The sequence below is a fragment of the Oncorhynchus tshawytscha genome, linkage group LG17, assembly GCF_018296145.1.
Source record: "Oncorhynchus tshawytscha isolate Ot180627B linkage group LG17, Otsh_v2.0, whole genome shotgun sequence".
Lineage (NCBI taxonomy): Eukaryota > Metazoa > Chordata > Actinopteri > Salmoniformes > Salmonidae > Oncorhynchus > Oncorhynchus tshawytscha.
Window position 1 is genome coordinate 3,568,660 of NC_056445.1, and position 24,845 is coordinate 3,593,504.

The following is a 24,845-nucleotide window of genomic DNA, read 5'->3' on the forward strand; positions in this document are numbered from 1 at the left end:
GTTGCAGTCACAAGAGTCCCAGCTACACAATAAATGTTTGTTTTGTTCGATAAAGTCCCTCTTTATATCCCAAAAACTCAGTTTTGTTGGTGCGTTTTGTTCAATAATCCACTGGCTCAAAGGCGGTCAAAACACGAATACATCTTAATAGTACCGGTAAAGTTTGAAACATGTCAAACAATGTTTATAATTAATCCACAGGTTGTCAATTGTCTAAATAATCTATAATACTTCAACCGGACAATAGCATATTCAATAGAAAGGAAAAAGTATGAAGGGCGCGCGCAAACCAGCACTGTATGCTTCTTCAGTCCCCTGACAGAAGGTCTCATTCTTCATTTTTCAGAAAACAAGCCTGAAGCAATGTCTAAGGACTGTTGGCATCTAGTGGAAGCCATAGGAATCTGGGTCCTACAATCTGGGTCCTAACCCATTAGATTTTCCTCAGGTTTTCGCCTGTCATATCAGTTCTGTTATACTCACAGACATTATTTTAACAGTTTTGGAAACTTTAGTGTTTTCTATCCAGATCTATTATATGCATATCCTAGCATCTGGGCCTGAGTAAAAGGCAGTTTACTTTGGGCACGTCATTCATCCAAATTCCCGAATACTGCCACCTGTCACTAAAAAGTTAATAAGTGTGAAGCATAAACTGAATAGCCAACAGAAATTGTTAATAAATATTAAGAGGTAACTTTGTTAGGGTAGACTCAAATGAAAACAATGCCTTCCAATACGGAGAAAGTTATGTTTGTTTTAGTATATGTTTTTAAACCTTGCAATTTGGGGGTAAAGCCGAACATTGTTTGAGAGTTAGCCGAGTGTATTAGCAGTAGAGATAGAGAATGTCTACCTATTTGGTAGAAGGGTCCTAGTTGAGGGAACAGATATGAAGGCTAGTGAAAGTAACAAAGTGAATGGTGGTTATTAGTGGCTTTCAGATAACACTCTAATAATGCAATATCTTAGTAATTTGAAGAGTAAATGTTTCACAATGAGGAACAGTGGGATTGAGCATTGGGACTGATATTAAATTAGAGGCCTCCATCTGGTGTTTGGGTTAGAGATTCGTTTCCTGTGGAACAATAGATAGCCACCAGTATTCACTGAACTCAAACAGGATGTAAGGGACACAGTGGGGACATTTGGGACAGAGGTTTGAAGAATTGAATAAGAGATGTTTCGGATAATTCTATAGTTTGGGTAACACCAGTGATTTAAGTAAGAAGGTAATGTCATCTAAAACAATAATCTCTGTCATTACGTGGAACTGTGTCCTAAATTGAAGGAAATCTAAGTAAATGTTTTTAGTACCGAATATTGAGTTGATAAGCCAGCACAAATTTTTTGAAGGTCCTAGCAGATTAGTTAAACAACAGGTTTCATATTTTGACTAGTTTATGTCCCAGGGAATGTTAGTACAGAACTGTATGTCAATGCAACTGGTCAAAATATGGAGATTACAAAAGAGGGGCTCTGGGATTGTTTACTTTAGAAAGTGCCGATTCAGCTTTACGGGACACCATATCATCTGATGTGTCTGAAGTATAATTCTCTATACGTATGGTTTTATCAAGACTTCCTGCCCAAGATGCAGTAAACTCAATTAAGATTAAGACATTTTAGAACTGATTAAGATGTGCAAACTAAGTACATGTTTATTCTCTTTCTTCCAGGACTGATGGAATGTCTATGTCACGATTTACTAGGAGTGGTGGGTGGAATCAGGAGCAGAGAGCAGGGTTCAGTAGATTGTCAATTTATTCTCCGGCGCACAAAAACGGTCACGCCAACACACAGGGCGCATACAATAGACCAGCCCAAACACAGGACCAAAATAGTCCGGAGAATAACCACACGAAAACCACCATACAACAGAGTAACAAAAACAATCCCGCACAAAACAAGGGCGGGACAACCTACTATATATAAGGACGCTAATTAAACTAAAATACACACAGGTGAAACTAATAAGACAAAACCAACAGACAAACGAAAAAGGGATCACTAGTGGCTAGTAGGACGGTGACGACGACCGCCGAGCACCACCTGAACAGGCAGGGGAGCCAACTTCGGCGGAAGTCGTGACAGTCTACTACCAAGTTTTTTTGGACATGTTTATCAGTGACCTCTCCCTTCAAAAGGCTTCCTGAGGAAAAGATGCACGAAGAGCACAAAAATGAAATGTTATGAAGTATCTATTGTCCGAGTTTTGGTTGCACACATGTACATTCTCTTGATAATAAATGTACTGAAAAACCCAATGGAAACCTGATACACAACATTTTTGTAACGTTTGAAATAGCTTTCTAAATAATGTCTGAGGTACAGGGAAAGAAACACTCACTTAATATGGGTTGACTGACCTCTGATCTGACTTTCTGGTGAGGCCTGACCACCCTTACTAGAAAGGCTAAGAATATTTGGTGACACTTAGATGTAATATGGAAACACTAATAATTAGGAAGAAGGTTAGAATTTAGCAATAGTCCTATGTGTGATTCGGACAATGAGAAGGACAGAGAGAGAGTGCTGCTTCTGAATGAGGGACACCTGTCTCTAGTCTATTTTACTATTATCTTATGGGATACAATTATTTTCTTCAAGAAAAGAGTTATAATAATATATATATATAATTTATATATATATATAATTATAATTATAATTTGATTTGTTAATTTTTTAGTTAACAGGCAGTGTTGTTTTTTGGGGGGACGCATGAATCACGATGTGAATCATGTGCCCACAGGGGGAATTACCAGTGAGCATGGAGAGTGATCTCGTCCACACTGCTCTCATGCCGCTCGTGTACTGGTAAGAAAATGGACAAGACATAATGGACAGTAAAGGACAGTGGTGGATCAGGTAAAATGGGAAATTATCAAGGGCCATCCACTTTCAACATGTGTGCCATTGGGAGGATGAACTGCAAAACTATCTGAAGAAGAAAATTAAGATGCCAGAAGAATGAATGCCATGAAGGAAGGGGGAGGTCAACTGTGCCCGTAATTGATTTAGGCTTGTCCATTCACATTTTTTTGCAGCAACAGGTTGTTTGTGGAGGTCTGCACACTGTGAAATGTATAGTAATTTAGACTACAAATGCATTTAGATACCAATCTGTCATTACCACAAATGGGGGCCGTGATGAGAAAAATGAATGCTAGAAATATAAGATGTATGTACTGTATGTCAATGTAAATGTACATTCTGCCCGTATTGGTGTGTGTTAAGTTGAGCGTCTTAAAATTCAGGTGAGAGAACCAACGTGAAGCACTAAGGACTGTCATTCTAAATTTAGGTTGGATAATTTATCAATAGTTCTAATTATGAATTGGAAAGGCAAGGCTTCTAGAGACAGAGCGATGCTCCTAAAATGTGAGGATAGCCACTAGATTGTAGCTTGGGCTAACCTTGTCCCAATCTCATTCTTATCCAGGTTGGTCTGAAACTGTTATAATGTGTTCTCTCTTCCCTGTGAAGTCAATGTGGTTTCTAGGTAGTGTGGAACATGTGAGTGATCATTGATCCAGATAAGGGATTGTTGGAAACTGACACATTTTTTACAACTGACTAATTGACTTAAGCTAGTTTTTAGTATGTTTATAACTATGTAAGTCAATTAATGTGTTATGGGTTAGATGGAATGATTTATGTGCAAATGTGTTTGTGGCCTGAGGCAAACTAGAAGGAGCCCTGAGCAAAAGGGAGCAATGCCGGCCCGGAGTAGAGGCCCAGAAGTAGATGGTCATTGTGGAATGAGTGTCCTGCTGGGCCCTGGTTGGGTCCGGTTAAGTGGTGAACTTCACTATAGCATTAATAAGAAAACATGCCTTTTAAGACTATGACCAACAATGTGCCCTAGACCAAATTCTGGAGATCTAGAGACGTAGAGAAAATTGGCAATGCTAAAAAAAATACCGTAAATTGGCTCTGCAAAACAGAGAGGATCTTGACTATGTTTTGGAAGGTCTAGGGGTCACTTGTGCAATCATTGCCAATGAATGTTGTACTTTTGTCCCAGATCACTCTTCTAATATGACTCCTCTCGCCGAATACATTGGCACTTTTCTAAGAATAATTCCTAATAAATAGGGTTGTGGCGGTCACAAAATTTTGTCAGCCGGTGATTGTCAAGCAAAAAAACTTTAATATAAACACATTTAGCATCTCCTGGCTTCCACACATAGCCGACAAGCTACTGATGCAGACCTTTGGAACATCTACATTTTAAAGAGTCTAATAAAGCCATGTAATATAGCTTACACCTTCACAAAAAAATACATCTAAAAAAGAAACATCTAAAAAAGCATGATACGAAGAAAATGTAGTATATTTCAGAAGAACAGAATAGCATACTCTGAGTGGTCCTTGTGTTATTAAGTCCTGATCTGGCTATCGTGAGATATTGGTTGGTCACATGCATGAACCAAACGTCAATGATGAATTAATTTAGAATGATGACTAAGATAAATCATGCCCATGTAACGCGTCTGTAAGCAGTTTATAAGAGATCTAACGGGACTTCCCTGATAGTACAAATCTGTCAGTAGCTCTATGGTGCATCAAGTTTGTTAGAACCTCTCCAGTTAACTATTAATAAACAATTATTAATTTAAGATTGACTGAGTGTCCGTGTGTCGTTACTACCCAGCATGAATCTGCTGGCAGCTAACCAACCAGGTTCAATGTCAGCTAGCTAACATTAGGCTCTAACTAGAAAAGCAAATGGCTCTGGGATACAAATAATGTCATACACGTAATGCTAGCTAGGGAGCCAGCCAGCTAATGTTAGCTAGCTAGCTAACAGTACACTTTAGCTTAAGACATGTAGCTAGCTAGGTAAACAATGAACGTAAGTAGGTAAACAATGTGTAAGGTCACACACTTAATGTTAGCTAACAAATCAAATCAAATTTTATTTGTCACATACACATGGTTAACAGATGTTAATGCGAGTGTAGCGAAATGCTTGTGCTTCTAGTTCCGACAATGCAGTAATAACGAGCAAGTAATCTAACTAACAATTCCAAAAAAAAACTACTGTCATACACAGTGTAAGGGGATAAAGAATATGTACATAAGGATATATGAATGAATATGAATCAAGCCTACCACTGTTGTGTACAGTCCGTATGCATATGAGAAACTTGATGATTGAGTTGGTGGCGTGCATGGATTCCCATGATTAAAGTCGTGGGTGAACAGGGAGTACAGGAGAGGGCTCAGAACGCACCCTTGTGGGGCCCCAGTGTTGAGGATCAGCGGGGGGAGGAGATGTTGTTGCCTACCCTCACCACCTGGGGGCGGCCCGTCAGGAAGTGCATCAGTACCCAGTTGCACAGGGGCTGCGGGGTCGAGACCCAGGGTCTCGAACTTAAAGCTTGATCCACTACTGTTCCATCTTGGAGGGTACTATGGTGTTGAATGCCGAGCTGTAGTCGATGAACAGCATTCTCACATAGGTATTCCTCTTGTCCAGATGGGTTAGGGCAGTGTGCAGTGTGGTTGAGATTGCATCGTCTGTGGACCTATTTGGGCGGTAAGCAAATTGGAGTGGGTCAAGGGTGTCAGGTAGGGTGGAGGTGATATGGTCCTTGACTAGTCTCTCAAAGCACTTCATGATGACGGATGTGAGTGCTACGGGGCGGTAGTCGTTTAGCTCAGTTACCTTAGCTTTCTTGGGAACAGGAACAATGGTGGCCCTCTTGAAGCATGTGGGAACAGCAGACTGGTATAGGGATTGATTGAATATGTCCGTAAACACACCGGCCAGCTGGTCTGCGCATGCTCTGAGGCGCGGCTGGGGATGCCGTCTGGGCCTGCAGCCTTGCGAGGGTTAACACGTTTAAATGTCTTACTCACTTCGGCTGCAGTGAAGGAGAGACCGCATGTTTCCGTTGCAGGCCGTGTCAGTGGCACTGTATTGTCCTCAAAGCGGGCAAAAAAGTTATTTAGTCTGCCTGGGAGCAAGACATCCTGGTCCGTGACTGGGCTGGGTTTCTTCCTGTAGTCCGTGATTGACTGTAGACCCTGCCACATACCTCTTGTGTCTGAGCCGTTGAATTGAGATTCTACTTTGTCTCTGTACTGGCGCTTAGCTTGTTTGATAGCCTATTCAGCCATGTTACCAGACACCTTGCCCTGATTAAAAGCAGTGGTTCGTGCCTTCAGTTTCACACGAATGCTGCCATCAATCCACGGTTTCTGGTTAGGGAATGTTTTAATCGTTGCTATGGGAACGACATCTTCAACGCACGTTCTAATGAACTCGCACACCGTATCAGCGTATTCATCAATGTTGTTGTCTGACGCAATACGAAACATCTCCCAGTCCACGTGATGGAAGCAGTCTTGGAGTGTGGAGTCAGCTTGGTCGGACCAGCGTTGGACAGACCTCAGCGTGGGAGCTTCTTGTTTTAGTTTCTGTCTGTAGGCAGGGATCAACAAAATGGAGTCGTGGTCAGCTTTTCCGAAAGGGGGCGGGGCAGGGCCTTATATGCGTCGCGGAAGTTAGAGTAACAATGATCCAGGGTCTTTCCACCCTGGTTGCGCAATCGATATGCTGATAAAATTTAGGGAGTCTTGTTTTCAGATTAGCCTTGTTAAAATCCCCAGCTACAATGAATGCAGCCTCCGGATAAATCGTTTCCAGTTTGCAGAGAGTTAAATAAAGTTCGTTCAGAGCCATCGATGTGTCTGCTTCGGGGGGGGGATATATACGGCTGTGATTATAATCGAAGAGAATTCTCTTGGTAGATAATGCGGTCTACATTTGATTGTGAGGAATTCTAAATCAGGTGAACAGAAGGATTTGAGTTCCTGTATGTTTCTTTCATCACACCATGTCACGTTGGCCATAAGACATACGCCCCCGCCCCTCTTCTTACCAGAAAGATGTTTGTTTCTGTCGGCGCGATGCGTGGAGAAACCCGCTGGCTGCACCGCTTCGGATTGCGTCTCTCCAGTTAGCCATGTTTCCGTGAAGCAGAGAACGTTACAGTCTCTGATGTCCCTCTGGAATGCTACCCTTGCTCGGATTTCATCAACCTTGTTGTCAAGAGACTGGACATTGGCAAGAAGAATGCTAGGGAGTGGTGCACGATGTGCCCGTCTCCGGAGTCTGACCAGAAGACCGCTTCGTTTCCCTCTTTTTCTGAGTCGTTTTTTTTTTGGTCGCTGCATGTAATCCACTTGGTTACACTGGTTGTAAGGCAGAACACAGGATCCGCGTCGCGAAAAACATATTCTTGGTCGTACTGATGGTGAGTTGACGCTGATCTTATATTCAGTAGTTCTTGTCGGCTGTATGTAAAGAAACCTAAGATGACCTGGGGTACTAGTGTAAGAAATAACACGTAAAAAAACAAAAACTGCATAGTTTCCTAGGAACGCGAAGCGAGGCGGCCATCTCTGTCGGCGCCGGAAGTACAAAGCCAGCCAGCTAACGTTAGCTAGTTAAACAACAATGAACAGTACCAAATCATGTCGTTACTGCCCTGCATGAATCGGCTGGGAGCTAACCAACCAGGTTCAATGTTAGCTAGCTATGCTTTATTTAGGCTCCCTGGACATTTAAGAAAATGTAATTGTTTTGAGACTTGCAGCTACAATGTAGGAGCCATTTTGAATGTTTTGTGTTCTATTCATATCATACCTATACCTAATTAGGAGCACAGGCAATTTTCAACCGTGCTCTTTTTATTTGATTTCGGATTATTGAAAAGAATGAAAATAAATTGACTAAACGTATTCTTGGACTCATGTTTTTTACTGGATTGCGGGCGTTGGAATTATCCCCAGGTCACTAGTCAATGGCATCAAGAACTTTTCTGGTATTTGCCCTTACACATTCCCCCTCACCTCTGAAGGCGTAGATGGATCCGTTCTTGAGCTGGAGGAAGGCGTCGAAGGGCTTCCCGCTGCAGGGCACTGCCTCTGGGTCAGGGGGGAGGGTGGGGGTATGGGTGGTGGTGGTCGGGGCCAGGGTGGTGGTGGGGACAGCAGTTGTGTTCACTGCTGTAGTGGGGGTGTTCACTACATTGTCCTCTGGGGCATCAAATGTGTCACCGCGGGCAACTGAGGAGAGAATAACACAGATTTATATTAGAAACTTTATATGGACAGTGGTTTGATTCTATGTGGCATTTTTTTACTTGATCAAACTTCATTAAACTAAACCTGGTTGTGTCCAAAATGGCATCCTATACCCTTTATAGTCCACTACTTTTGACTTTGGGCCCGAAGTAGTCAAAATAGTGCTCTAGAAATTAAATAGGGTGCCATTTCAGACACATCCGTTATAAATATGATATACATAAGATCATAATTTCCAGGGAGCCATAATATCATGAGAAGCAGAGCATCTTTCTTACTCTTCCTAGGGCAGGCACTGTCGAAGTCCATGCAGCAGCTGCTGTAGTAGCGACACATGGAGTCACACTGGCACTTGGCCATGCGGTTGAAGCTGTGACAGCGACCCACACACGACTCTGCACAAGTAGGGATGACCCAAAAACAGTGGTTAACCTTAGAACAACATTCTGATACAGCAATGTAGGCTAGACATTGACAGAGGCCCTTATATGAATGCCCAAAGTAGTGGTCATCATACATAGTAGCTACAGACGTTGTTTTTATATAAAAGGTATTCAACTGTAGTTACTCAGTTCTTTAATTTAGTGTGACCACACATATTTTTTGAACAGACGAAGCTGGGCTTGAAGTATGGTTACTGGGCAAGCACGTTAAGTAACTAACCAAAGCAGTAGGCTACCAATAGCTGAATTATACAAACATTTGGCAGCACACGGGTAGAGTAATGGACATTAATTAATTTAATTTAAAAAATTGTAACTTACCCTCTGCAGCAAACGCAGAGGCCAGTGCAAGTGCCAGCAGAACAACTGACAACTTCATTCTGTCTCACTCAGCAGGAGACCACACAAACCGGAGAGCAGTAGAAACTGGTGCTCCTCTGTCAAGTGGAAATGTGAAAATACACAAAACCAAGGGTTGCAAATCCAGAGTCAGTAGATACGTAACTCTAGTCTACGGTTTCCTGTTGTACTTTGCTTGGTAAACAAACCCAAGTCAATTTCACATGATAGGATGGCCCACTTTGGAACCACTGCATTGTGGGCAACACAGCTGATCGATCTGGGGCTCCAAAAGACATTCAGCCTAGTTGTTTGTTTTGTGAGCGGATGGTCAGTTAGCCATTTGCTGTTATAATCATTAAACATGATTCCAATAGGAACAGCAGTGTTTGTCTGTGAAACATCAGGTTGTGAACTCACGCAAGCGCTTTATGCACAGATTGCCACTTTTCAACAGTGCACATTGGAATGAATTAATAGACTTTACGACAGTAAAGTGTGCATGGCAGGCATATGATCAGTGTAAGTCCCTATGTGATTCTAACCTCTGTGTAACGACCTATTGATTTGTGGAGTGGAACAACAACCCTAGGCAAATATGGGAGCCAGAGCTTTCCAACTCAGTGTTAGCCCCGATGACCCGGCCGGCGCAATTCTCTATAATTTTTCCAATGACGACTAGAAGAACAGACTAAATAATTGAGCCCACCAACCTACAGCATTGGACATGATCATATTCCGAAATTCCGATTGAATTAGCCAATCACTGACTCCAAGTAGGCTACAGGCTATTTCCCAAACGTTTGGTTATTCTAACTAGCCTCATATTATTGTACATAAAAGTTGTTTAATCCATGATGGTATATTGTGGCCACAACAAAACAAAAGCATCATCATGATAAATATTCCTATCGCACCTTTTTTGTTGAGGAATAGAGATGCACTTTTGATTGAGTCCAGGACACCATGCCCAAACGTCCACGTGTGCCATCATGAGCAAATTGATGTTGTCCCCCCACACCCAACGCAACCACGACACACAGGTTGAAATATCAAAACAAACTCTGAACAAATTATATTAATTTGTTGAAAAGCATGAACTATTTATGGCAATTTACCTAGCTAGCTTGCAGTTGCTAGCTAATTTGTCCTATTTAGCTAGATTTCTGTTGCTAGCTAATTTGTCCTGGGATATACATTTTGAGTTGTTATTTTACCTTAAATGCACAAGGTCCTCTACTCCGACATCTAATCCACACATAAAAAGGTCAACCAAATTGTTTCTAGTCATCTCTCCTCCTTCCAGGCTTTTTTTCTTTGGACTTTATATGGCGATTGGCATCTAACTTTCATAATAAGGTCAGTTGAGGTCAGTTGTGGTAATACACCTTATTATGAACAGTTATTACAAATTGTGCACGCGTGAACGAGCAATATATGCCTGAAAAAGGCCTGGAAAATGTTCATATTTTATGGTGACAATAGCGCCCTTATTTGCTGTATAGTTTTGAAGTTTTGGAATTAGGCCAAGACAGTATCTAAAGGAAATAGCAATGCATGCCAAACTTGATCAAATGTCTTAGGAGGTGTTGGCAGAATGTTTTCTTTTGTAGTAACATTTCCTGTATCTCACCGTTTCTGTTGTGGACCTGTAAAGAGATTGTTTTCCCAAACCTGCATTGCCTGCGAATTTTGAAACATTGTACACTCAAAAAAAAGGAAACTACAGTAGGCCTACTTACAGTGGAAGCATACACACTTCAATGTAAAGATCAACTGTCTATTTACCTGTTGATAGAAACTATAGTAGGCATACTTACAATGTTATTCTGCACAAATGTAAACGTCAACTAGCTGTTCACCGTTAATGGAAACTTAGGTGTACAATACAGTGGAGGCCTACACACTTCATTGTAAACATCACCTAATTGATCACTGTTAATTGAAACTACAGTAGGGTGCAGGCCAGGCAGAAGGCTGTTAGCCAGCCTGCCAGCTTAGTGGAGTCTGCCACTTGCACTGCCAGTGTATTCAGCTCAGCTATCCCCATTGAGACCGTGTCTGTGCCTCGATCTAGGTTGGGCAAAACTAAACATGACGGTGTTCGCCTTAGCAATATCACTGGAATACAGACCTCCTCCTTTCCTGCCATTATTGAAAGAGATTGTGATACCTAACATCTCAAAATAGGGCTACTTAATGTTAGATCCCTCACTTCCAAGGCAGTTATAGTCAATGAACTAATCACTGATCATAATCTTGATGTGATTGGCCTGACTGAAACATGGACAAAGCCTGATGAATTTACTGTGTTAAATGACACACCTCACCTCCTGGTTACACTAGTGACCATATCCCCCGCGCATTTCGTCTTTTGAGGTTCTAGTCATGAAATCTATGCAGCCTACTCAATCACTTTTTATAGCTACTGTTTACAGGCCTCCTGGGCCATATACAGCGTTCCTCACTGGGTTCCCTGAATTCCTATTGGACCTTGTAGTCATGGCAGATAATATTCTAATTTTTGGTGACTTTAATATTTACATGGAAAAGTCCACATACCCACTCCAAAAGGCTTTTGGAGCCATCATGGACTCAGTGGGTTTTGTCCAACATGTCTCTGGACCTACTCACTGTCACAGTCATACTCTGGACCTAGTTTTGTCCCATTGAATAAATGTTGTGGATCTTAATGATTTTCCTCATAGTCCTGGACTATCGGACCACCATTTTATTACATTTGCAATCGCAACAAATAATCTGCTAAGACCCCCAACCAAGGATCATCAAAATTTGTGCTATAAATTCTCAGACAACCCAAAAATTCCTTGCTGCCCTTCCATACTCCCTCTGCCTACCCAAGGACGTCAGAGGACAAAAATCAGTTAATAACCACCTAACTGAGGAGCTCAATTTAACCTTGCGCAATACCCTAGATGCGGTCACACCCCTAAAAACTAAAAACATTTCTCATAAGAAACTAGCTCCCTGGTATACAGAAAATACCCGAGCTCTGAAGCAAGCTTCCAGAAAATTGGAACGGAAATGGCGCCACACCAAACTGGAAGTCTTCCGAATAGCTTGGAAAGACAGTACCGTGCAGTATCAAAGAGCCCTCACTGCTGCTCGATCATCCTATTTTTCCAACTTAATTAAGGAAATTGAGAACAATCCAAAATGTATTTTTGATACTGTCGCAAAGCTAACTAAAAAGCAGCATTCCCCAAGAGAGGATGGCTTTCACTTCAGCAGTAATAAATTCATTAACTTCTTTGAGGAAAAGATCATGATCATTAGAAAGCAAATTATGGACTCCTCTTTTCAATCTGCGTATTCCTCCAAAGCTCAGTTGTCCTGAGTCTGCACAACTCTGCCAGGACCCAGGATCAAGGGAGACACTCAAGTGTTTTAGTACTATATCTCTTGAACCAATGATGAAAATAATCACGGCCTCTAAACCTTCAAGCTGCGTACTGGGCCCTATTCCAGCTAAACTACTGAAAGAGCTGCTTCCTGTGCTTGGCCCTCCTATGTTGAACATAATAAACGGCTCTCTATCCACCGGATGTGTACCAAACTCACTAAAAGTGCCAGTAATAAAGCGTCTCTTGAAAAAGTCAAACCTTGACCCAGAAAATATAAAAAACTATCGGCCTAACAATGTATACAAAAATGCTTCAGTCTGGTTTTAGACCCTATCATAGCATTGAGACTGCACTTGTGAAGGTGGTAAATGACCTTTTAATGTCGTCAGACTGAAGCTCTTCATCTGTCCTTGTGATCCTAGAACTTAGTGCTGTATTTTGATACCATCGATCACCACATTCTTTTGGAGAGATTGGAAACCCAAATTGGTCTACACGGACAAGTTCTGGCCTGGTTTAGATCTTATCTGTTGGAAAGATATTAGTTTGTCTCTGTGGATGGTTTGTCCTCTGACAAATCAACTGTAAATTTCGGTGTTCCTCAAGCTTCCGTTTTAGGACCACTATTGTTTTCACTATATATTTTACCTCTTGGGGATGTCATTCGATAACATAATGTTAACTTTCACTGCTATGCAGATGACACACAGCTGTACATTTCAATGAAACATGGTGAAGCCCCCAAATTGCCCTCGTTAGAAGCCTGTGTTTCAGACATAAGGAAGTGTATGGCTGCAAGCTTTCTACTTTTAAACTCGCATAAAACAGAGATGCTTGTTCTAGGTCCCACGAAACAAAGAGATCTTCTGTTGAATCTGACAATTAATCTTGATGGTTGTACAGTCATCTCAAATGAAACTGTGAAGGACCTCGGCGTTGCTCTGGACTCTGGTCTCTCTTTTGACGAACATATCAAGACTGTTTCAAGGACAGCTGTTTTCCATCTACGTAACATTGCAAAAATCAGACATTTTCTGTCCAAACATAATGCATAAAAATTCATCCATGATTTTGACACTTCTAGGTTAGACTACTGCAATGGTCTACTTTCCAGCTACCTGGATAAAGCACTAAATAAACTTTAGTTAGTGCTAAATACGGCTGCTCGAATCCTGACTAGAACCAAAATAATTGATCATATTACTCCAGTGCTAGCATCCCTACAATGGCGTCCTCTTAAGGCATGGGCTGATTTCAATGTTTTACTGCTAACCTACAATGCATTACATGGGCTTGCTCCTACCTATCTTTCCGTACATACCTACACATACGCTATGGTCACAAGACACAGATATCCTAATTGTCCCAAGAATTCCTAAGCAAACAGCTAGAGGCAGGGCTTTCTCCTATAGAGCTCAATTTTTATGGAATGGTCTGCCTACCCATGTGGGAGACGTAGACTCTGTCTCAACCTTTAAGTCTTTATTGAAGACTCAAATCTTCAGTAGGTCCTATGATTGAGTGTAGTCTGGCCCAGGAGTGTGAAGGTGAACGGAAAGGCACTGGAGCAACGAACCTCCTTTTCTGTCTCTGCCTGGCCAGTTCCCCTCTCTCCACTGGGATTCTCTGCCTCTAACCCTATTACAGGGGCTGAGTCACTGGCTTACTGGTGCTCTTCCATGCCGCCCTTAGGAGGGGTGCATCACTTGAGTGGGTTGAGTCACTGACGTGGTCTTCCTGTCTGGGTTGGCGCCCCCCTTGGGTTGTGCCGTGGCAGAGATCTTTCTGGGCTATACTCAGCCTTGTCTCAGGATGGTACGTTGGTGGTTGAAGATATCCCTCTAGTCGTGTGGGGGCTTTGCTTTGGCAAAGTGGTTGGGGTTATATAATGCCTGTTTGGCCCTGTCTGGGGGTATCATCGGATGGGGCCACAGTGTCTCCAGATCCCTCCGGTCTGGACCTCTAGTATTTATGCTGCAGTAGTTTATGTGTCGAGGGGCTAGGGTCAGTCTGTTTTATCTGGAGTATTTCTCCTGTCTTATCCGGTGTCCTGTGTGAATTTAAGTATGCTCTTTCTAATTCTCTCTTTCTTTCGGAGGACCTGAGCCCTAGGACCATGCCTCAGGAGTACCTGGCCTGATGGCTCCTTGCTGTCCCCAGTCCACCTGGCCGTGCTGCTGCTCCAGTTTCTACTGTTCTGCCTGTGGCTATGGAAACCTGACCTGTTCACCGGACGTGCTACCTGTCCCAGACCTGCTGTTTTCCACGCTCTAGAGACAGCAGGAGAGGTAGAGATACACTCAATAATTGGCTATGAAAAGCCAACTGACATTTACTCCTGAGATGATGACCTGTTGCACCCTCGACAACTACTGTGATTATTATTATTTGACCATGCTGGTCATTTATGAACATCTTGGCCATGTTCTGTTATAATCTCTACCCAGCACAGCCAGAAGAGGACTGGCCACCCCTCATAGCCTGGTTCCTCTCTAGGGAGTTTTTCCTAGCCACCGTGCTTCTACACCTGCATTGCTTGCAGTTTGGGGTTTTAGGCTGGGTTTCTGTACAGCGCTTTGTGACATTAGCTGATATAAGAAGGGCTTTATGAATGAATGTGATGTGTAGGCCTACTTACAGCGTTAGTTGATCTTTACATTGAAGTGTGTAGGCTACCACAGTAAGTATGCCTAATGTAGTTTCCATTAACAGGTGAACAGGCAGTTGATCTTTACATTGAAGTGTGTATTCTACCAATGTAAGTAGATATACTGTAGTTTCCATTAACGGTGAAGTTCTTTTAAGCCTATACACTTCAATGTAAACAAACTAAGTAGACTTAATGTAACCTACAGTAACAGGTGAACAGACAGCTGATCTTTACATTTAAGTTTGTACACTACCACTGTAAGTAGACCTACTGTTTACATTAAATGGTGAACAGACAGCTGATCTTCACATTGACATATGTAGAATAACACTGTAAGTACGCCCACTGTATTGTCCAAGAACAGATGAACAGACAGCTGATCTTTACATTGAAGTGTGTGGCCTACCACAGTAAGTAGGACCACTATAGTTTCCATTAAGAGGTGAACAGATAGTTGATCTGTACATTGAATTGTGAAGGCTGCCAATTTTAAGTAGACCTACTGTACTTTCCATTAACGTTGAACAGTGAGTTGGTGTTTACATTGAACTGTGTAGGCTACCTCTTCCGTAAACATACAGTATATTTACTTTGACTTGTGTAGGCTAATTCTGTAATTCGGCCGACTGTAGTTAACATTAGAGTTGAACAGTTGGTTGATCTTTACATTGAAGTGGGCTAGTGTAGGCTAACTGTTCCACTTTAATGTTAACTACAGTCGGCCGACTTACAGAATTAGCCTACACAAGTCAAAGTAAATATACTGTATGTTTACGGAAGAGGTAGCCTACACAGTAAGTAGGTCTACTTACATTGGTATAATACCCACGTAAAGAGCAACTGTTTTTTTTCACCTGTTAATGGAAACTACAGTCAGCCTACTTACATTTGTAGAATACATACTTAATGTAAAGATCAACTGTCTGTTCACCTGTTAAAGGAAACTACATTAGGCGTACTGTTAAGTGGAGCATCACAGGTGAACCCATTAGCAGACTCACATAAGGAAACAGGAATGAATGAACCAAAACATGTATTGTTAATTAAAAACAAAGATATGGAGTGCAGATCCGTGGAAGCTCAGATGATTTGCCAGAAAAACAGATGTGGAGACTGAGTTTGGAGTTAGCTGAGTAGAACGCATGACGGTGAAATAAAAAAAATAAACAAGGTCAATAGTGAGGATGACAGAGTTACCATTTGATGGGGGAAGGCCAGTGATGAAATCCAAAGCTGTATGACCAGGGGTGACTGGGTATGGGAAGAGGCCGAAGCAGACCAGATGTAGCACAGACTGAGCAGGCTGAGATGAATTCCCGAGCGTATTTCTCCATGGTGGGTCACCAAAATCACTGACGCAGGAAGGCGACAGTCCGGTTCATGCCAGGGTGACAGGTGAGTAGAATGGGCCCATTGAAGAACATCAGAATGAACTGAATCTGGAACAAGCAGAGCCTTACAAGAACTGTTTCGAGGATCAGGCTGGTTTAGGCAGAGCCTGACGAACAAGTGACGCAATCTCCCAGGAGACAGCAGCAATGACGTAGGAGGATGGCAAAATGTTTTCTAGCTCGGAACTTGTGTTGTCTGTGGTGAACTGATGGGAGAGGGCGTCACGCTTGGTATTCTTAGATCCAAGGCGATAAGTGAGTGAAGTTGCTTCTTCCCAAAAAATAAAAAAATGCCCACCTGGCCTGCCGAGAGTTCAGATGTAAGCTAGATTTTTGTGATCCATCCACACAATGAAGGGCAGGACCAAACCCTCTAACCAGTGACAACACTCCTCAAGAGCCAGATTAACGGCCAGGAGATCCCGGTTACCTATACCTCAATTTCTTTCTGCAGGTGAGAGCTTGCAGGAAAAGGCGGCACAAAAACGTTGAGACAGGATTGCACCTATCCTGGTGTCGGAAGCGTCCACCTGGAGGACGAACTGGAGTTCTGGGTCTGGCTGGGTAAGGATTGGAGCAGAAGTGAAGCGGTGCATGAGTTCCCAGAATGCTGCCTCTGCCTCAGGGGAATTGACTTGAGGTGAGAGGAGCTGCCAAACGACTGTAGTCACTGATGAAGCATCTATAAAATTGGCAAACGCCAGAAAACGCTGTAACTGCTTCAGAGTCGCAGGCAACCCTGTGACTGCCCTAACCTTGGTAGGGTCCATTCGTAGCTGTCCTTGAGCAATAATGTAACCCAAGAAGGACAGAGGAATCATGAAACTCACATTTCTCAGCCTTTACAAATAGCTTATTCTCCAACAGCCTTTGGAGAATGTGTTGCTTGTGAGCCTCAAGGTCCTTTGAAAAAAGAAAAAGAATGTCATCCACATAGACAAAAACAAATAGCACAATGACATCCCTCAGGACATCATTAACCAGTCTCTGAAAAACAGCAGGGACGTTAGTGAGACCAAAAGGCATGACCAAATACTTTAAATGTCCAAGTGGTGTGTTGACCTCTGTTTTCCACTCGTCGCCCTTCTCTGATACAGACGAAAAGCAGCATGAGTGGCAAGAGCAGCATGAGTGGCAAGTGATATTTGTTCCTGGCAGTGATACTATTCAACCCACGGAAGTCTATGCATGGCCTCGGTGACCCATCCTTTTTCTTGATAAAGAAAAAGCCAGCTCCCATCGGAGAGGAAGAAGGCCTGATATGTCCGACAGCCAGGGAGTCCTGGATGTATTCTTCCATGGCATCTTGCTCGGGGAGAGAGAGGTTAGGCAACATGCTACTAGGGAGAGGAGGCTGAAGCTCGATAGCACAGTCGTACGGCCGATGAGGCGGCAGAGATGGTGTGTGGTGCTTACTGAATACAGGAGGTAGACTGATATTCTGGAGGAACAGAAGACAGGTCTGAGGGTTCTGGAATGGCCTGGGGTGCAGACAAGGCAGGCGGAAGGGCAGAATGTAGACAATTGGAATGACAAAATGTACTCCAAGTAGTTATCCTTCCGGTGGACCAGTCAGTCTGCAGATTGTGTAGCTTTAACCATCGATGACCTAGAGGTGAGTGAGAATAGTCGATTATGTGGAAACTGATCTTTTCCTGGTGATTTCCAGAGAGACGCAGGATAACAGGAACAGTTCTCTCCAAAAGAAGAGTAGCTTTCCATTGATAGCGTTGGCATCCAGAGGTGAATCGAGTGAAACACTGTCCAGACCCAACTGATTAATGACCCCTCGGGACAGAAATCTCTCGTCGGCGCCTGAATCAATGAGAGCAGGCCCCCGCCTTTTCTGGACACAGTGAACAAGTGGAGACCAGGTGACCAAACTGGCCACAATATAGACAGTGGATAGGGGGGAACACCCCCCTATCCACATCGATGGAACAGTAGTGGAGAGGGTAGCAAGTTTTAAGTTCCTCGGCATGCACATCACAGACAAACTGAATTGGTCCACTCACACAGACAGCATCGTGAAGAAGGCGCAGCAGCGCCTCTTCAACCTCAGGAGGCTGAAGAAATTCGGCTTGTCACCAAAAGCACTCACAAACTTCTACAGATGCACAATCGAGAGCATCCTGGCGGGCTGTATCACCGCCTGGTATGGCAACTGCACCGCCCTCAACCGTAAGGCTCTCCAGAGGGTAGTGAGGTCTGCACAACGCATCACCGGGGGCAAACTACCTGCCCTCCAGGACACCTACACCACCCGATGCTACAGGAAGGCCATAAAGATCATCAAGGACATCAACCACCCGAGCCACTGCCTGTTCACCCCGCTGTCATCCAGAAGGCGAGGTCAGTACAGGTGCATCAAAGCTGGGACCGAGAGACTGAAAAACAGCTTCTATCTCAAGGCCATCAGACTGTTAAACAGCCACCACTAACATTGAGTGGCTGCTGCCAACACACTGTCAATGACACTGACTCAACTCCAGCCACTTTAATAATGGGAATTGATGGGAAATGATGTAAATATATCACTAGCCACTTTAAACAATGCTACCTTATATAATGTTACTTACCCTACATTATTCATCTCATATGCATACTGCACTCTATATCATCAACTGCATCCTTATGTAATACATGTATCACTAGCCACTTTAACTATGCCACTTTGTTTACATACTCATCTCATATGTTATACTGTACTCGATATCATCTACTGTATCTTGCCTATGCTGCTCTGTACCATCACTCATTCATATATCCTTATGTACATATTCTTTATCCCCTTACACTGTGTATAAGACAGTAGTTTTTTGGAATTGTTAGTTAGATTACTTGTTCGTTATTACTGCATTGTCGGAACTAGAAGCACAAGCATTTCGTTACACTCGCATTAACATCTGCTAACCATGTGTATGTGACAAATACAATTTGATTTGATTTGATTTAGTACTGATACGTAGCTGCCTTTCCTCTGGAGATAGACGGGTCCGGTCGAGCTGCATGGGTTCAGGATTAGAATATGCAGTTGGAGAAGGAGAGCAAGGCACTGAAGCAGATGTTATGGGACATGCAACCCTACCTCCCCTCTCCCTCTGACGCTCAGAGATGATTGTCAATGCGGATAGTGAGAGAAATTAGTTTGTCAAGTCCATCAGGCTCCTCTCTGGACACCAACTCGTCTTTGAGGGTCTCAGTGAGTGCGTTCCGGAATGCTCCCTGAAGGGCTTCGTCATTCCAGCCACTCTCTGTAGTGAGGGTGCAGAACTCACATGCCATTTCAGCCACACTCAGAGCCTTGAAGAGGGGACAGAAGTCGTATAGCGGCATCTTTTCCAAAGACCGGGTGGTCGAAGACCTTCCTTATTTCATCTGTGAATCTACCGTAGGAGAAGCAGATAGGTGACTCTCCCACACTGTAGTGGCCCAAGAAAGCGCTGCTCCACAAAGGTAGCCAATGAAAAAAAAAAATATTGGCTTGTTCACTAACATAAGAGTAGGGCTGTTGCACAAATACTAGTGAACATTGCACAAGAAAGGCTCTGCAAGCGCCAAGATTACCATCACAGCGCTCAGGAGTCAGAACGAAAGGCTCTCGGGGCAGAGAAGAGGGAATTGAGATCGGTTGTGTACTCCAGTCGGAGGTTCGGACCTGTAGGTCAGACAGGCTCCGCGAAAACTCCTTGATGTTCTCCAGCAGGGCTTTGTCATGTTGCTCAAGACGGGCGCCTTGTTCAACAAGAGTTTGACGAGTAGTGGAGTCTGCTTGGTTCATCTCTTGGCCAGATCCTACTGTTAAGCGGAGCGACACAGGGGAACCCAAGAGCAGGAAACGGGAATGAATGAATCAAAATATGTATTGTCAAAACAAGGAGATATGGGAAAGCTCAGATGAATTGCAGAAAAAAAACAGATGTGGTGAATGAGTTAGCTGAGTGGAACAGGGTAATTAGGTCCTGAGGGGAATCCAAGGTAGTGGTGGTGAGTAAAATCCAGAGCAAGGTAGTTGGGTGGTGAGATGTGGAACAGGAGACAGGAGACCGATACAGATCAGTAAACTGCAACGAGAGGATAAACATTGTCAGGCAGGGAAACAGGCACAGCAGAGTAACAGGATCTTGAATAATCATAAATGGCCAGAATCATGAACTGACTGAGCAGAGATTATGGTTTGGAAGAGTGGAAGTGGCAGAACTGAGTTTTTGTAGAGGTCTTGATATGGAACGAGTTGCAGCTGGTAGGGATCTGCTCTGACTCCAGCACACCTGTCTCCAACCACACAATCACACAGAGAAGGAGAGAGAGAGAGAGTGTGTACAGGGGGAGTAACTGCAGGTCAAGAATACACCGGATGAACACACGAGGGCGTAGCAGGAGCAGATGTGACACGTACTTACAGTGTTAGCCTGCACACTTCAATGTAAACGATCAACTGTCTGTTCACCTAATACATTTCTGCTATATGTCATAAACCATGCTCCCTGTCAGATGCATAGAGCCTAATCTTGAAATTATATCTAACAGGCCCACTTGAAAAAGAGATGCTCATGGTATTTTATTTTGTGGCTACTTCAAGAGTATGAACTTAACTGTCTCAACATGGCCAGAACATTTGAGGAATATATTCTGCAATGGTTATGATGTACAGTATGTATATAAATGAATTATTGTCTACATGAGAAATTTGACATTACAGTATTTAGACATAGCCTACAAACTTCAAGAGAGAAGGTGAAACATCTGTTCTACTGTTAAACAGAGCTTCAGATTGGATCTCATATAAGAAAACACCTTATCTATTTATGTGTGAGTACAATTAAATGAGAGATGGGAGGAATGGTATCCTATACTAACTTGTTGTAGGCCTTTTGGCAGTGGTCTAAACTATTTAAGTAAAAATACTTTAAAGTACTACTTAAGTAGTTTTTTGGGGTATCTGTACTTTACTGTTTATATTTTTGACTACTTTTACTTTTACTGCACTACATTCCTTAAGAAAATATTTAACTTTTTACATTTTCCTAGACTTCCAAAAGGAAGAGTCCAATTCACGTACTTATCAACCCTACTGCCTCTGATCTGGTAGACTCTCAAAACACACCTGCTTTGTTTGTAAATGATGTCTGAAAGTTGGAGTGGGCCCCTGGCTTCCGTAAGTGAAAAAAAGAAAATGGGGCCATCTGGTTTGCTTAATTTAATATAAAAGGAATTTTGATTTATACTTTTACTACTTAAAACCTCTCTGGGATATGTGGGACGGTACCGTCAAAAGCCAGAGAAAATGGCCAAAAGCCAGAGAAAATGCAGAGCGCCAAATTCAAATAAATTCGGATAAAAATCAAACTGTCATGAAATCACACATGTAAGATACCAAAATAAAGCTACACGTGTTGAGAATCCAGCCAACATGTCAGATTTCAAAAAGGCTTTTCGGCGAAAGCAAATGATGCTATTATCTGAGGATAGCACCTCCATAAACAAAAGAGAGAAAACATATTTCAACCCTGCAAGCGCGACACAAAACGCAGAAATATAAATATAAATCATGCCTTACCTTTGACGAGCTTCTTCTGTTGGCACTTCAATATGTCCCATAAACATCACAAATGGTCCTTCTATTCGATTAATTCCGTCAATAGATTTCCAAAATGTCAATTTATTTGGCGCAATTGATCCAGAAAAACACCGGTTCCAACTTGCGCAACGTGACTACAAAATATCTCAAAAGTTACCTGTAAACTTTGCCAAAACATTTCAAACTACTTTTGTAATACAACTTTAGGTATTTTTTAACGTGAATAATCGATAAAATTGAAGACGGGATGATCTGTGTTCAATACAGGAAGAAAACAAACTGAAGCATTCTTTCTGGTCTTGCGCCTCTATCAAACAGTACACATGAAGTGACCCTCGTTCAAGATGGCCGTACTTCTTCATTACACAAAGGAATAACCTCAACCAATTTATAAAGACTGGTAACATCCAGTGGAAGCCGTAGGAACTGCAAGCATGTCCCTTAGAAATCTGGATTCCCAATGAAACCCCATTGAAAAGAGAGTGACCTCAACAACAAAAAAGTCTGAATTGTTTGTCCTCTGGGATTCGCCTGCTACATCAGTTCTGTTATACTCACAGACATGATTCAAACAGTTTTAGAAACTTCAGAGTGTGTCCCATCCATATCTACTAATAATATGCATATCTTATCTTTTGGGGATGAGTAGCAGGCAGTTGAATTTGGGCATTCTTTTCATCCAAAATTCCAAATGCTGCCCCCTATCCTAGAGAAGTTTTAAGTATCAAAAGTAAATGTAATTGCTCAAATATACTGAAGTATTTTTTAAGCCAAATACTTTTAGACTTTTACTTAAGTAGAATTTTAGTGGGTGACTTTTAGTTACGTCATTTTCTATTAAAGGAATCATTACTTTTACTCAAGTATGATATTTGGATATTTTATCCACCACTGCTACAGGCTATTTCACGACATGAGTAGCATATGAAACCATCAAAGTCAGAAAAGATGAAGAACTTATTCTGCAATGATCATGGAAATGAAATAGGAAGTATATGCCTATTTCAAATAGTTTTTGAATGCGAAAATGTTTGCATCTTGTTATATTATATTTAGCTAGACTACTTTTTTTTTTTATAAGATTGTCATATATTCCAATTGCACAAGGCTGCTTCTTTTGCCTTCTTGCAATGCTTCAACAAACTAGAAACTGTGTGTTTATGGTCTACTGTTTGCGGGAGGATAAGCACAACTCATGTCCAGTTTTTATAAATGCCAAATTTTGTGTGAAAAGTGGCGCACGCATGTTTTGGGGCAACACACGTTTATATGTGAGGCCCCAGGAGATCAGTGATGAATGATGGATTTGCGTGTTGTCACAAAACAAATATGACATTCTTAGAGACAGTGTTACATTTTCAATGTAATGCATCTCAGTAGAAAACAGTGCTTTCACACAATGTAGAAACCTAACATTCTTTGTAATTTCAATGACAGGTATTTGTTTCAACATTTTATCTTATAATGAACAAATGTCTTTACATGTTAGTTTCTAGAGCACAACATCTGCCTCAAAAGTAGCTAGAATTCATATAGGCCCAATAAAGGCTGCATCTCAATGTAATGATGAGTCGGAAGCAGGTGCAGGTGAAACATTTTAATAAAACAAAACCAGGAACACGACACTAACATAAGGCAGAACGCCGATACACAAGAACAATATCAACTGGTGAGTGAACCTGGGAGAGTGACATATAAAGGGGAGGAAATTATGAAGGTAATGGAGTCCAGGTGTGAATCATAATGATTCACAGGTGCACGTAATGATACGTGCCAGGTGTGCGTAATGATGAATCCCAGGACCGGTACTCTGGCAACGTCATACGCCGGAGGAGCAGGAGCAGACGTGACACTCAATCAATAATACATTTTAAGTGGTGCTACATTTTAAGTTTTTAAGTTGGGAGTGCCAGTGCTACCAATAATATTTTTAACAATTAGAGCCTTACACATCTGTGTGTGTGTGTGTGTGTGTGTCTGAGTGTGTGTCTGAGTGTGTGTGTGTTTCACAAAGGACGTCCTGGTCAATGGCTCGGTCTCTGATCACATGGAGGGGTATCCATTACGTCGATTCTGTTGCAAAATGGTTCTTAAACAGAAGCAAACGGAACGAAGCGGGGAGGGACCTACCAGAGTTTGTCCAACAGAAACTCCAGTTTTCAGTTGCAAAACGTCAGATCTCCTATTAGCTATAGATGAGTCCCTCTGAGCCAGAGAAACATTCCATTCAGACATTACAGAACATTGCATTACCCAAGACCTTCAGGACTACTGGGAACAATTTATATTAGTCAATGAGGAAGTGACTTCAATCATTGTAAGGGCCTGAAGTTTTCCGTGAACACTTACCTGACCAGGAAAAACTTTAGGCCATTGTTACATTTTCACTGTGGGTGTACTTTGTCTCTCCGAGGGACGTTCCTGTGGGTTTATGATGTTATGTGAGTTCTGGATGGCAACCACATATCTGTAATAATGTTCTATTAATAATTTGAACTTATTTTGTTAGGTGCGACGGCCTTGGGTTGCAGAGTGATAAAATGGTAGTTGCATCCCAAATGACACGCTATTCCCTACATGGTTCACTACTTTTGACCTTGGCCCATTCCCACTGTGTAGGGAATAGGGTTCCATTTGGGACATTACCTATACGTTTGGTACAGTACAGTACACTCAGTGAAGGAGCAGGTAGTAGGTTGTAGATGCTCTGTGCTCTGTGTGGGACAACTTGAACAGGTATATGACAAAGGGAAGAGCCTTGAGTTGTCTGCTGGCTGGACTGAAGTTAGCACTCTATAATAATATAGCAGGTAGAAATAGAGTGCATAGAAGAAATGTGGAATAGAGTATATTCTTGTTACAATCAGATTTCTTTCAGTTTGACTTCATGTTCTACCAATCAGGTCCATCCCACATTGTCCTATGATTGGCAGCTCACAGACCAGGTAGGGTCATAGTCTTGTCAACTTATCTGAG

The 24,845-nt window shown here is 42.4% G+C and overlaps 1 protein-coding gene across 1 annotated transcript in view; it reads right to left on the bottom strand.

The window, feature by feature from the left end:
* vtnb (vitronectin b) overlaps positions 1-9,004 on the bottom strand; it is a 34,332-nt gene extending 25,328 nt beyond the window's left edge. The window contains 3 exon segments of the mRNA XM_024376739.2: positions 7,867-8,082; positions 8,379-8,495; positions 8,865-9,004. Coding sequence (XP_024232507.1) covers positions 7,867-8,082; positions 8,379-8,495; positions 8,865-8,922 — 391 coding nt within the window. The 5' untranslated portion in view covers positions 8,923-9,004.
* Between the last annotated feature and the right edge of the window lie 15,841 nt (positions 9,005-24,845).